The sequence below is a fragment of the Scomber scombrus genome, chromosome 5 (genome assembly GCF_963691925.1).
Source record: "Scomber scombrus chromosome 5, fScoSco1.1, whole genome shotgun sequence".
NCBI lineage: Eukaryota > Metazoa > Chordata > Actinopteri > Scombriformes > Scombridae > Scomber > Scomber scombrus.
Window position 1 is genome coordinate 25,877,082 of NC_084974.1, and position 15,169 is coordinate 25,892,250.

General features: G+C 43.2%; 1 protein-coding gene across 1 annotated transcript in view; it reads right to left on the minus strand.

Annotated features, from left to right (window-relative positions):
* mecom (MDS1 and EVI1 complex locus) overlaps nucleotides 1-15,169 on the minus strand; it is a 93,508-nt gene that overhangs the window by 8,510 nt on the left and 69,829 nt on the right. The window contains exons 3-10 of the mRNA XM_062418856.1: nucleotides 11,991-12,093; nucleotides 11,767-11,880; nucleotides 11,077-11,188; nucleotides 10,794-10,941; nucleotides 10,465-10,621; nucleotides 5,174-6,575; nucleotides 4,723-4,810; nucleotides 3,252-3,278 (exon numbers count right to left, since the gene is read on the minus strand). Of these exons, the coding sequence (XP_062274840.1) occupies nucleotides 3,252-3,278; nucleotides 4,723-4,810; nucleotides 5,174-6,575; nucleotides 10,465-10,621; nucleotides 10,794-10,941; nucleotides 11,077-11,188; nucleotides 11,767-11,880; nucleotides 11,991-12,093 (2,151 nt within the window). The remainder of the gene's footprint in view (nucleotides 1-3,251; nucleotides 3,279-4,722; nucleotides 4,811-5,173; nucleotides 6,576-10,464; nucleotides 10,622-10,793; nucleotides 10,942-11,076; nucleotides 11,189-11,766; nucleotides 11,881-11,990; nucleotides 12,094-15,169) is intronic.

The following is a 15,169-nucleotide window of genomic DNA, read 5'->3' on the forward strand; positions in this document are numbered from 1 at the left end:
TATAATTGATACTTTCTATACATATTTGTATATATCTTGTTTGATTGATGAGGCTTGTTTACAGGCATTATAGGAGGTAAAATGATGTGAAACAGGTATTGGGTGAATTCCTATTATGATGTTCATCAATGATTCATGACTCACAAGGTCAAATACTTGGTATGTGTGTATGGTAAGTGCATTTGGTACTTTGTAGTGAACATAAAAACAGCATGCATTCATAGATGGTCAAGTGGAGAGCAGGTGGGAAACTTTTTATGTTAATTTCTCTCACAAACACACATGTGCAGCTGATACATAAACATCCACACAAACCCACTGACAGGATTAAGGACTACAGCCAATCTGCTAATGAAGCTGAACATTTACTTTCATCAGAGACCCTCTGAGGAGATATCTGTACTTGTCAGTTGGTCTCCACCGTATGTGTGTGTGTATATGACGGAGAAACTATGTGCTGCATGGTGGCCATAGTTGATTAATTGCCATCAATGTGTGAGAAAGAGAAAATATATGTATGTATGTTGTGTGTGAGAGAAGAAAGTATTTGTAATGCAAGCAGAGTGTGTGTGTGCTTACAGGCATGTGCGTAGTATGCGAGCGTGAGTGTACGTGTTAAGTGTGTATCTGTGTGTTTTCAGATACATGTCTGTGTGTGTGTTTGTGTGTGTGTTTGTGTGTGTGGCAGAGGAGTGATTCATGTCCACTGCTGGGCTGTAAACCATTCTGTGCACAATGCGGGCAGACAGCACATTCGTCAATATGAAAGATGTTGACATTACTGATCAAGGGCCAGACACGGGTAATAATGATATCGCTGTGCTGAGAGGGGCGGGATGGGGGAGGAACGGGGTTGGAGGGGGAGTGAAGGGAGAACCAAAGGGGGGAGGGCGTCCCAGTAGGCCGCAGGGCCTGTCAGCCCATCTCTCTCTCTCTCTCTCTCTCTCTCTCTCTCTCTCTCTCTCTCTCTCTCTCTCTCTCTCTCTCTCTCTCTCTCTCTCTCTCTCTCTCTCTCTCTCTCTCTCAGACACACACACACACACACACAGGAGTTTTTTTCCCCCACGCTTTTTTTTAAAGAGGCCACACAAATTTGCATTATTTTGCGTGTATTGAATTTTCAGCCTGCTTCTTATTCTTATTTCAATAAGGCAACAAATCAATGGTGATTCGGGTCCTCCACTAGAGTCCTGCTCCGACTCTGACATTCCATCTCCTGCTTTCACCCCCTGTCACTCTCAGGCTTTACGCCAAGACAGGGGAGACCAAGGGGAAAGAGAGGAAGAGAATCGGAGAAGAAGCATGATGAAGGACTAGACGATATGGGGAAAAGTGTGGGAAGATAGAGAGAAAGAGTGAAAGATGAAAAGGAAGTCAGAGAGAACAGAGCCCAGAGAGAGAAGGGCTGATGGATGGTGGTGGAGCCTGGTGTTGGGAGCGGCTGATTAGGAGTGACGGCCGAGTGTAAAGTTCCTGCCGCAGCCGTCGACGTTCTCACTGAGGGAGGATGTGGAGTGTCAGGTCCGTTTGATTATGAATATGCCAATGCTGCATGCCATGAATCAAAGGCACGGGACAGACAGAGGGAGGGAGAGAACAGAGCAGGAGAAAGTGGGAGGGTGGACTGAAAGATAGGCAAGGGGTTGTGGCGAAAAGGGAGGTGAAATGCTTTCATATTTCTTTTGAATGTGCACTGTGTAATTTCATTGGGTTCTTTTCAGGCACTGGAGTGAATGCTCAGTTTGTCTCCCTTGCTCAATGAGAGCCCATAACTCTCGGGAACATTAGGCCCCTAAAGCTGTCAGCAGTATCGAGCCTGTCCGATAAGACACTTTTTAGAGCTGAATCTACTCCATCCCGGCTCCATCTACTGGGGAATTCATATCCCAACTCAACCTGCTCACGCTGCTGCACTCTATGAAAAGTCAAATGTTGCACCTTTGTTTAGTAGCTCTGTATCCTTTTGGACACACAAGTCATTTGGACACTAGGTTCTTGTCATTGGAGCAGTGCTTTTCCAAGCATAAGAATGTGTTCATTTTTTTTTTCTAAAGAAAAAGCAATATCCTGCATGAACAATTTAGCTTTGTACACACACTAAAGTACACATTGTGTCATTGTCAGTGTTGATGTGATGGGACAAAATAATCTTCATATCCAGCAGTTTCACATTTTAGTTACAATGTTCCAAAAGCAATTAAAAGTAATTAGACTGTTTCACAAATGCTTTGTGTCTACTTTAGCAATAAATGATTCACATATCTAAAGCCAATGGATTAGATATATTAACTATTGAAAGTAAAAACCATCTGTCTACTAAATTACACTTCAAAAACCTCCAGCCATTGAGCTGTTGTTATGGATGGTGAGTCAGGTTCATTAGGCCACTGTTTGACAATGCCTTGTGTGCAAAATGTTTGACTTAAAGGACAAGAGGATAAATGGCACCACATTTTGCTCTAAAGTGATTTTTCAAAGGTTTTATAATTCCCTACTCTTTTGTATAAGAGACCCCCTTACCCACCCACAGATGCACACCCAAACACACACACACATACACACACCTCCCGAAACCCCCTTGTCCTTCGCCCCGGGCAGTGTGTGTGTGTGCGTCTGTGAACTTGCTTGTTGCTGTAGCGCCGCTGTGGGACCAGCAGTTGATTGGCTATCTTCAGATGTCAGTGATGCTGTGAGGGCCTTAATTAGCGAGATGCATTCTCAATTGTTGATCTTTATCGGGAACCAGATGTTTGGAGGGAGGAACTAACCCCTCCACCCCCCCACCCCCCACCAGTGTCCCAAAGAGACTGTTACCCTCGCACTGATGTAAAGCAGCCCCCCTAAACGCCTCCCACCACCCCACCTTCCACTCATCCACTCATCCCCCTATGCCCATTTGCAATAGCCCTGCTTCATTCTCCAAATAAGCAAACATATATTCAGAGCTGTTGGATGTACAGGGTGTAGCTTGGCTGGAAATCCCCGCTTAAACTCTTTCATGTGAATCGAAGAGGGAATATGTCTAGATGTGAAGATGTAAACAAATCAAAAAGCGACTTAACAAACCGAAAAATAAATGGTTCTATAGCCAGAAATGGACACGTCCAGTCAATGCGTGATGGTGATCAACCAAAGCCATGCGAATGCTGCGTTATTTCAGTTATAAACAGCCCATGCATAAGGGTAAGGATGGGATCTGTTTGATAGGGGTACAGACACATGGCTGTACTGTAGGTTAAAGAGGAACTTACCCATGTTCTCTGATCTGGCAAACGAAACTGAAGGGCGGAACAGAGGGAAAAGAAAAAGCAGTCAGAACCAGGAAGTGGCGCATGAATCAACAGCTTTTGATTGGACACATATGGGCAAGGGATGATGGGTTTCGGTGTGATTAACTTTGAATGAGCTGCCTATCTGCAAAGTTATGGCGCTGGAATTATAGGGGGCTCTAATAGTTCCCAACACTTCCTGGTGTTCAATAAGCTCATTATAGCAGGCTACAAATACAATTCCAGTATGTAATCTGAGACAGCATTGCTTAGCAGTAAAATTCCCTGCCAGGAAATAAAAGGCTGAATCACAAGAAGCTTGAAAAAAGTTCCAGTCCCCTCAGTTTTGCAACCTCTTTTTTGATATATGGCTCAAGAGTGAGTCAGGTGACTGAAAACAAACCCCCTCTAAAGTATACAGAAGGGCCCCTTGCCTGGTCTGGCTTAGACCTACCCTGGTCTGGTGTTTCTGGGAATGATTTGTGTGTCCAGACATCATAAAGTCATAAAGATGGCCTAAGCACTCTGTTAGTGTTTCTACTGATAGGACACCTCATTAAGGCGTGTGGGACAGCCATGTGGCTGCTGCAGGCTGGGCCCATGCAGCAGTCTGGACAGGGGACATAAATCAGACAAATGAAACAGCCTGTAAAAACCAGACCTGAAACGGCCAGAAAAGAGGAAAAAAAATCATATGCCTGAGAAAGTGGTGTTTTCACTTTCCGACGGACCGTTCTCACCCGCAGGGGAAGATTGAACAAATGAACGTCAATGCAACACGTCATGGACACACATGCACCGTGTGCACGTCTGTGAACACACACACATATGTGGAGTCTCACACTGGAAATGCTGGCACAGAGAACCCAGGGGCAGAAATCACTGCTTTAAGAGCATATCATTTTTTATATTGTAATCAAAGACATGTTATGGGAAGACATGTCACAGTGTGCCCTTTCTTTCTGCCACATCTGTTTCAGATAGCTAACAATGGGCTTAACATGTAGTAGCTTGGATGAGGCCGAAGCAACGTACTAATACTCATTAATTTAGTTTGGTCAACCTAGGACAACCAATCTGAATTATAGTTCCTTATAGAATTGTCTGATATCTTGACTGGTCTGACTACATCTGTAGATCAAGGAACCTAATAATAAACCTAAAACTGCGAAGTTGCCATGGTGATATGGCTAGCACATTAAAGCACCAGTCCTCAAATCACAATGAAGATCAATCCAGTCAAATCAAGGCTTTAATCAAACTAAGGTAAATCTCAACTTTAAGAGTACACACAGTAAATAATATTAGCTCTGTAAAATGTAACATTGAAAAACTACATATACTGTATAACTGTATAACTGTATATTTCGATCATGTGTAATGTGACTCTTTATATGCCCTCTAAATTCCCCACATTGTCCCAATTTTCACTGATACCACTGCAAGAACCTACCTGTGGATGGAAGAGGAAGCCTGGAGCCGGCCGCATGTACTTGTCTTTCAGAGTCTCAAACGGATCGCTCATTCTCCTCTTCTCAACCCTGCTAATAGTAGATTTCTATCAGATCTTAACGAATGCACAGCAGGAAATATTGGTACACTTATATTCAGTATTACAAAAGCTTAAAGTAAGCATTGCCAATTTTGAGTTTTAATGACACCAAATTTACTTGTTAAAAGTCTTCATTACTTGAAAGAAAACCCACTTAAGTGAACATTGAAAATGTGTCACTGTGACAAATTAAAACTCAACACTCTCAAAAAGCTTTTGCAGAATGTAGAAAAACTTTTTTGGCGACATAGTATGTGATAGCAGATTAACAATGTTGTACTATTTAGAAATTGTATACAGTTGTATTAGTGGCTTAAATTATAGTTAAGTACACTACTGGGAATAACAATACCTGTAGATGGGGTCCATGAAGAAAGGAGTGGGCCTGGCATGCTGTAAGGAGGTGTCTGCTTTTGGAATCTCCATAACTGCCTTCTCCTCTTCATAGCACAGGTTCTTCTTTGCCTCCTCCTCTCTTCCACTACGTCCACGGCCCTTGCCCCTGCCCCCCAGGCTCAGGTCTAGCGGCTGATCCTGACCAGAGGTGTGGGATGCCTCTGGTTTGGAGGAGGCAAATGGGGCAGACTTCTCCTCCTTTCGCTTGGTAGTGAGGTCAAATGGTGACTCGGATGAAGATTTGCCCTGAGCCTTCTTGCAGTCATCTGCCGGCAGCTGTGGCTCGCCCTTCAGGCCTGGAGGTCTGAGGTCCCTCTCTGGGAAAGGGTAAACTGGAGGAGAGAAAGCTGGGAAGAAAGGCAAGGGGAACATAGAGGGATAGGGCAGGGACCCGACCTTCTTGTCCTGCAGACCAGCCAGCCCCGTAGAGCCAAAATACTTCTCAGCAATGGAGGCAATGGCCTTAATAGAGTCATTCACAGCCCCTGTTACAGCTGTGTGCTCGTCCAGTGAGGAAGTGATGAGAGAGGGGCCTGGAAAGTCTTTAGCAGCACTGCTGCTTGTCAGGCTTGGACTTTGGGGGCCTCCTTCACTGGCCTTCCTCTTGGGGCCTTTGCCATTTTCCCGAGTAGCCCCCCTCTCCTTCTCACTGTCCATGTCACTCTCCAGCTCAGAGCCCGATGTGCTCTCCAAATCACTTCCACTGGGTGTGCTGACATCATCCAGGTCACTGCTCTCAGACTGGTCACTCTGCTTGTTCCGCTGCTTTGTGGAGGACGAGGAGCTCTGGGTGTGAAGCTCTGAGCCTGGAATTAGATTGCCAGGTGAACCACCATCTTTACGAAGAGCCTTGAGGAGCTCTCGGGACTCCTGAGCCCCAGGGCTGGGAGGCAGCAGTGGACTCTTTCTCAGCTCTGCACCAGGCCCAGCAACAGGTGCATGAGCTTGGTGTCTGACAGGAGAGTTGGTGGCAGGAATGAGCTGCGGGCGGTGGTAGAGTCCAGAGGGAAAAAGGCCAGGGAAGCTGAAGGGGAATGCTGGAGCAGCAGGGAAGGTAAGCCCGCCATGGTGGCGGCTGGCCCCGAAATAATCAGCCAGTCCAGCACTGCTGTGGCCCATCGCCAGAGCTGATTTGTCCAAGCCAGGGGCGCCAGGGAGTGTCATACCTTGGGCAAACAATCCCCCTGCTGTGAAATGGTTCTTCCCTTCACAGAAGCGCCGGTGCTTGTTGAGAGAGGAGGTGGTGCTGAACATCTGTCCACAGTCCTTGCACTTTATCTGTGTGCGGCAGTCAGCGTGCATGCGTTTGTGGCGGCACAGGTTAGAGAACTGGGTGTAGGATTTGTGGCATACCTCACCTACAGGAACAAAGAGACAGACATAGAAGGCATCAGTATGCAACACACACCCTCCCACTCACACAACAACAAAAAAATGACATCACATGATATGACATCTCTACTTAACATGCTTTGACGCTGGCTGAAGCTAAGGCAGAGGAAACACAGTATAAATGATATGCTTGTGTTCCCATCAATAGTCTGACAATGGTTTTCCAGCAAAATAAGGGGCCGAGGTGTGTCCAGATCCTGGCATTGTAAGGGGAACTGCTCGGTTGACGGTGTGAGTCAGTTGCTGCCACTCATCACCTGCACATCAAACCAAATTCCCAGGCATCTCCAACTCCATTGTCCTCCCAGGGACGCTCCCAGGGAGTCCATAAACAGTCACACACATAGACACACACATAGACATGCAGGCGCATTCACAAAATATTCACATAACACAGACAATCTGAATCACGTAGAAAGACACACAAAGGCATGCAGGCATACAGATACACACTCTCACACACACACATTCTCAGCCGCATGAAGTACAATGGCTCTATTTTAAGTTTGTGAAGGAAGCGGAGTTGAATGAATCCTATCCTGCAGTCCGGTTCCCAGGGACAGATCTCACGTCCTCTATTGCCCCACTTCCCTCTCCCCCCCAGTCCTCTCATGTCACCCTCTCAGCCCCCTCACCTTGTCCCCATAGTTAGGTCCCTGTCGTCTTGCACTAAATGACCTTCCCACAGTCAACCCCTGTATGCCTGTCTGTCATTCTGTCTGACCCTGAGAGATGTACAGTCACAACATTCAGTCTGACATTATCTATCTCTATTATTAGTCTGTCAACAATATCTACTACCAGTGGATGATTTGTTCAAAGGGGGATTGTGACCAAGTGGTTATTGTTTTCCCATGCTCCTTTGTCTTGCTGTTATAATAAAAGTCAAGAACGCTCCCCTGCAACAATGTGGGATTTTGTGCAGATCAGCTATAGTACAGCTGATGTTTCAGTAAGTCTTTAAATCATTTGACAATATCAGAATCCAGTTAGCAGATCTGGATGATTAATTTTGTTCACATTGTTATTAGATCTTCAAAATTAGGATAAGGAAGTGGTTAGGCTCATACTGTCATTACACTTCTGCATACTTTGGATGCCTTCCAGCCACAAGGTGCACAAGAGGCAATTTCAGGAGATGAGGAGGGAAGAGCAGGAATAAGTATTGTGGAAACAGATTTAAATAAACACCCAGGAGGAACGCCAAATGGGAATGCTAGAGCCAAGAGTGAATGTAATCTTATAAAAAAGTCAATTTTAATGAATAGACCAAGAAAACTAAATTGAAATGAAGTGTATTCGTGGCTTGGCTTTGGCAAACACAGTAAGGGCAGAACAGTAGTTGAAAACATTTTGCAAACATCTGGGGAAAAAATGAGGAGTGCTTGATTCCTTTGATTTTGTATGTGAAGTTTTCTCTTTTATGTGTCTGGGAATATACCGTAAAAACCGGTGTATACGTCGCACCGGTGTATAAGAGGAGGGGGGGGGGTCTCATGCTGGGAAAAACACTTTTCTATTAAAGACTGCTTTATTTGAATGCACCAGTAGACATTCATTTATAAACACATATGTTTATACTCCAAAACTTTTTCAATTTACTTTTATTTAAAACACAGTCAAATGGTTAATGGTCCGGTATTGATTTGCTTAACTGAACTGGACCGGTATATTAACTCAGGGGTTAGGCTGAGTTTCAATTAAACCTTTTAAAAGAACACAGTAACTTTACATATTTAATACAATGTGTATCTGTGTGCTTACTCAAGTCCCAAAAACTCTTCATCAGAGCTGTCGCTGTGCGCAAATAGACTACTGCACAAGAGTTGCGCTTTTGCACATCACGCTTCAACATCAGTTTGGTCTGTAAATACTGAAACATCACAGTAACTAGTGTCTGAAATACTTCTGATCAGCACACAATAATTTTTCTGTACAACATACAGCATTAACGGGTCATCAATAGCTTATCTATTTTCATTAGCTGCCGAAACAGCTGGAGCTTGCAGTGCGTGCTTAAACGCTGCTGTTTATAGGACGTTATAGTTCACAAGTGTGGACGCTCACATCATTATGTTTAAAGTTCTAATTATTGTTATAGTTATTGTTCTTAGTGTGGAAAGCCCTTTACATACCTATAATCATATGCAGATCCAACCTTTCTCTGTATTTTACTGGTGAATAGGACACACCGGTGTATAAGACGCACCCCACTTTTCAATGAAAGAATATTGCGTTAAAGGTGAATCTTATACACCGGTTTTTACGGTAGATGAAGTTGGGATACTTTATTCTTTTGATTTAATTGAATCAATTTAATTGTTGAGCTATGGTTAGAAACCTATTCTGAGGTAGATAGAATGTTGAAAATATTAGTTATTGTCATAAATTAAAATATAAAGACTGTATCATTGAGTCAGTGTCATTATCATCGTGGATTAAGAAGTGCTTAAAGAATATAAGTAGATAATGTAGGGTAGCTGCTCCTTTTGCTCACTCTTTGTGTGTGTGTGTGTGTGTGTGTGTTTGTGTGTGTGTGTTTTTACAAGTGAAGCCACATGGCCTTAGCAAACTACAAGAAAAAGCCCTGCACCATAAATCATGTAGTTGTGACATTTACAGACTAACAACACACACACACGACACTGAGTGTGTGATCTGATTCACTAGACGCGTGTATTCGTCAGCTCCTAATAAACTGAAACAAAATATTATAAACACATTCCTGAGAAGAGAACAGCGGCTAAGTAGTGGCTAGCTGGGTGTTTGAATTAACGGCCTGAGTACTTAAGCTCTGAGAAAAACACACATGCACACACGCTTACACACACACACCCTTGACGTTCAGTACAGACACATCATGTGCATTAACATACAAACGGAATCTCGTGTGCATGCATTTCAATACTGTCCACACAAACACTTCGGACACAGACATGGTCTCTCCCAGGCATGTTTAAGACTGCTCTGTTTTTTTTTTACACAACCATTAGTTGTTTTTAAACCTGCATATTTTCTGCTGATTACAGCAAATGGACTCCTATTCAGAGGGAACATGGGGAAGAGGACCGTACATGTGGTTGCTATTTGTGAGGAATGGTGCATGAGGTGGAGGAAGAGAGCAGAGAGAGGGGAGTCAGAGGTCTGCAGAGGAGATGCAGTCACTCCGACCTACGCATGTATATATGTGTGTGTGTCAGTGTGTGTGTTAGTTTATGCCTTTTTTGAGAAGTAGACGCAGGGTGTGTATGAAAGAGACTGTGTGTGTGCGTGTGCGTGTGTATGTGTGTCTGCAGGGTCAGGGAAAGAGGGAGGGGGCAAAGGGTGAAGGTCATAATGCTTTAGGGGAAGGAGATGGGATCTGTGGTGTGAGGTGGTGAAAGTGCGAAAGGTCAAAATGTGTTTGGGTCTTGCAGGAGTTACCGTTTAGTGAGGTGCAGGGACAAAAAGAGCGTGAGTGTGTGTGTAAGAAAAAGACTGTTAACTGTAGCATCAACAGTAGGTCAGACTGGGTCACAGTGAGAGGCAACAGTAAGGTTAGACCAAGAGGGATTGAGGCAAATTACATGCTAGTTTAAATGCTGTTATCATCATATCAGCATGTGTGAGAGTGCTGATACGTGATTTTTGTCTTAAAAGAAATGTTGCTGCCACTCTAAACACAGCTAGTACATAATCCCATGTGTAATTCCTGTACAACATTTCATGATTGACTCTTGTGAAGGAGCTGAGGAAGGATAAAAAAATGTATTTTTGCAAAAAAGGCAAGTCACAAGCATATTATTGTTGTTAATATTATTATTATTATTATAACGTACTGAGGAGACTTACATAGGTAGGGTCTTAGTGACTTACACATGAAGGGCTTGACACTGCTGTGGATGTGCTTATGCTGCTTGAGGCCCGAAGACGTTGCGAACGTCTTGCCACAGTCGGAGCAGGCGTGGGCCCGTGCCCCAACGTGCTGCGAGCGGATGTGCCTCTGCAGGTTACTGGGGTCTGTGAACACCTGCTGGGGAAAGGAACCACATAGACACACAGAGTTACTATCTGATTCAAAACGCATAAAAGTGATAAAAAAATGTGCAATGAAAAATGCACAGATACATGGACAGGCAGACAAACAACTAAAGATACAAAACTGCTTATTAATTAAGTCTTCCCTCCAAAAGTCATCACTTTACCTTTGAGCAGTTTTCACATTCGTAGTGCTTGCCACTGTCGTGCGACATCTGATGTCGAATCAGGTTTGATTTCCAGTTGAAAGCCTTGGGACACTGATCACACTTATATTCCCTTTCCTCAGAGTGGGACAGAGCGTGAGCTTCCAGACTGCAGGAAACACAGAAAAGGAAGCCACAATGAGGATTTATCAGTCTGTGCAGCGCTCTGTCAGGAATTCCAATCAAACAACTTTGCCCCCCCCCCTCCAGTGAGTGATTTTGTGTAATTCAGCGGTTTATTCACCTCTGGATATCAGGGAAGACCTGGTCACACTCCTTACACTCTTGTAGACCATGAGACAGGTGGAGGGGTCGCAGGTCTTGAGGTTCCTGGGCCGTTAGGTCACTATCCCCTCCTAGATACATAAGAAATGATCATGGTTAATTTACACATCAATAAGGCTGTTTGATTTATCCTAAATTGGAGATACTCAAAGGTTAAATGTTGTGGTTTTGGGGTTTATTTAATATTTACATATCAGATTTATTGTAAAATGCTAAATGCATAAAGCCTGCAAGGAATTACTTAAAAAAGTAAATGTTATAGGAATGATGTGTGTGAGTGTAGTAGAAAGATGGAGAAATATAGAGACTTGAGATACATTTGCGGTCACTGAGAACAGTTTATTCCATTACATAGATCATATGGGGAAAATATAATGATTTGTACTGCTGCACACCCTCATCATTTACCGATTCGGTGGTCCAGACCCACACAAGTTACACTGAAACTCTTGTTACCACAATACATGCAGTATTAAACAATTTGCTGAATAATGTAGGATGAATAGAATATATTCTTTGGTTTCAGTGGGAAACAAAGCCCTTACATCATTGTTGTTGTTCAGCTACACATTCTTCTTGTCACTCTTCACTACTCACTGTTCACAATGGCATGAAAATAGTGCTCCTTTATAAAAATAAAAGCCCAAACCTGGGTTAAGGAAGGAGGAGGGGGGCATCCCACACGGCTGTTTCTGGTGGTCCAGCAGCTGGTTGCGGGACTCAAAGTGCTGGTCACAGTCCTCACAGCGGTACTGCCTCTCTTCTGCATGGTGGGAGAGAGAAACATTAGCATGCTGTCGAATCAAGCAAGTCGTATGTGTTTGCTCAGGATGTGACAATAGGCAGAAATGTGTCTTTGTGTGTGGTGCGAACCATGAATATCAGGAGCCATGATGTCACATGAATACTCTTCAGCCTTCATGAAAAGTAGCAGCTCCTCACCGGGGAAAATCTCTCTGGTGACTTTGTAGAAGATCTGCAACACACACACACAAACACACACACAGGGGGATTATTGTGATTTAGAGTGTGCATTTATATCACAGTTTAATTATGAAGGTCAAAGTAAACAGTACTCATCGAGATTTTTTTCTGTGCTGAACTGGCAATTTTTTTGTTGTCCTACAAAGCTGCTGCAGCTGTTTTTGTTTTGACTGCATTTTTTCTTACATTGTCCATAACCGCATTTCAATGTGGACCAAGCTACCAAAATGTTAAACCAGCAGAGGTCACTTGGGGTAGATTTTGGTACTGTATTAACATACTGATGTAAATAGGCTATGCAATCGTTTACATGCCACCGCCACACACACACACACACACACACACACACAAACACACGCACACTAACACACACACACACACACACACACACACACACATACGTACAAATGCGAGAAACACATGACAACACACACATTCATTAACTTGTAATTGATCATCATGTAGAACATCCATCTTCATGCAAACAAAATGAAAGCACAAACCATAGTGTTGAATAAATATACTTTTCCTGTAATGCTTACAGTAGGCAAGAAGCTGCAGGAGATGTGTGGAGAACAAATTAACTAATGTATTGTGATTATATTGTGAAAACCAGCAAGTTGTTTTGGGTTTGTCTTTTTTTTTTTAAATTGCATTTTGTTAATTTCACTGATGGATGAAATTCCCAACAGTGAGATTAATTAAGAACTAACACCACCTCTAGATGCTCATTTCTCTCTGACTGATTAAAAAAAATCATTAAAAAAATAAAATCATCAATTCTATACAAGAAGCCAATGAACTGATTTTTATTGCGACTACAATACTTGTAGATCATAAAGACATGCCCCTGCTAATGTATATTTGCAGAAGGCAAGGAGGGGGGATGGGGGGGAAGTCATTTTGAAGAATCAACTGAGAGACCCTGGGACTGTAGTGCTTCCCGTGGATACACAATAGCCTTTCTCTCTGAAACAATCAGACATGGCGTTATTTTTGGCATGCTTTGGAGGTTTAACATATTACCTTCCTCTTCTGTACCGACATGACAATGATGATCTGGGAATTTATTAGAAATTAAAGGGGGGGGGGTTTCTTCTGGGAAGGAACAGGTCACAGGTACACCGTTCATGGATGGAATTCCTGGCTAGCACTACTGTTAGACACTAGAGTCACACTGGCCCCACAGGGTTGTGATAAATATCTTGGTCACAATAAAGATCATGAGATATTCTGTCGACTGTTACATAATTGTTTGTCATTGTTCTTATTTCTGGTAAATGATATAATGCTAAATATGACACTACTGACTTTTTTGGGACTCATTGAAGCTCAGGAAGTTCTTAGACTGAGAGTCGCAAGGGTGGGAGCTCAACTGAGTAAAAAAGCAGAGCCTGACCAAAGCGAAGCTCTTGCAAGTCAATAACTGAGGAGTGATTGGTGCACAGTAACTGATGCAGTTGTGCGGTAGCATAAAAGTATGATTTAAATTCAGGCATTTTAAAAAATCCAAGCGGCCAAGAAAGTCAGTGGGAGGGTGACAGGCACTATAAGTCTGACTCCCATTACAGGGCTAAACCAGAGTCATTACAGTTATCCAGACCAGGAGACACACATTACATATTAACCACTAAATTTAATCCACTGAAATATTCGTGTTTTCATTTTTTGAGCATTTTAGAATAACGTATTTTGTCTTAATTTATTGAGGAAGCACAGAGGAGATCATGTTGTTTTAAACACTGCAACATGGAGGATTTTTAGCACTTTTGACATCTGGCTGAAGAGAAACAGTCCTGGTCAGCATCAGCAGAGCTGCACTCCCATTGATTCTAAGAAAGAATAAAGGTAACTGAACTGAGGGTCCTAAACTGAGCTTTAATCCCTGACGCCCCCTGCTCTAACCTCTGTCCACACTATAAACACACACATGTGAGACATGGATGGACCTTCATAAAGCACACACACATACACACATGCTCTTTCCTGTGGCCGCCACCCCTGTAAGGCCACACAAATATTGTGATTTAGAAACAATCAAACTGCAGCTCAAACAGACATGTGAGTCGGTAGGGATTCCGCTCTGAGAGACTGATACCGGCTGAGGAGGGAGGCTCTTTGGAAACCTACCAGGGAGCGGACCGAGGCCTCGGAACATAAAAATTAATGGACACTGTCAAAACCACTTTGTTCATAAATACAAGAGTAGTAGCTCATGGTAAAACACAACTATAAGTATATAATTTGAGTATTATTTTACAAATAACGCATGACAATTAAGAAATACATAGTGAGGAAGACCAGAGACCATGAGCAAGAATCCCTTGCGAGCTCTGACCTTCCTCTTTTAGGGATCAATAAAATGTTCTGTTGCGCTGCACAGGAAGATGTGTTTTGGGCTTGTGCTGCAGTCGGTGCACCACCAACACACGAGTGGGCACATTTGGGGAATTCCCCCAACAGCTCCACCTCCTCCCTGTGGGCCACCACAGATAAACAGTGAAAACACACACAAACAAACAAGCAGCGACTCACTACAGAACAGAAGACACACTGTTTGATTGGGGGGGGGGCTCATCTTCAGCATGTCATGGACACACCACACACACATACACACATACACTCACACTGACTGCTTGCAGTTTAACAGATGCTTTTTTAACAAATTATTCTGCAGATAAGATAACCGGGGTGTTTGAGTTCACACTGTAAAAGCCAGCCACCTCAGACCAAAGGTAATTTCCCATTCTTACTGAAAAAAACCCCCCCACACATGCAGAAAATATATATATACCTATATGTTTTTTTTATATCACAGGAGTTTATTGCAATGCCCTGCCCGGACAACTACCGGTAAGTTTTGTTATTCTCATTCATTTTTCATATATTTCCCTCTTTGTATCAATTTATTGAGTCATTACTTATGTGTCTTTCTCTTGCTCTCCATGTCAAAGGTTACAACCACGAGAGGATCAGAGGCTATAATCGGACTACTTTGTTACCTTGACACCATTACTCATTAGCAGAGTAAACAGTCACATTTTCCCTGGTCACACCCTGTTGGCTGA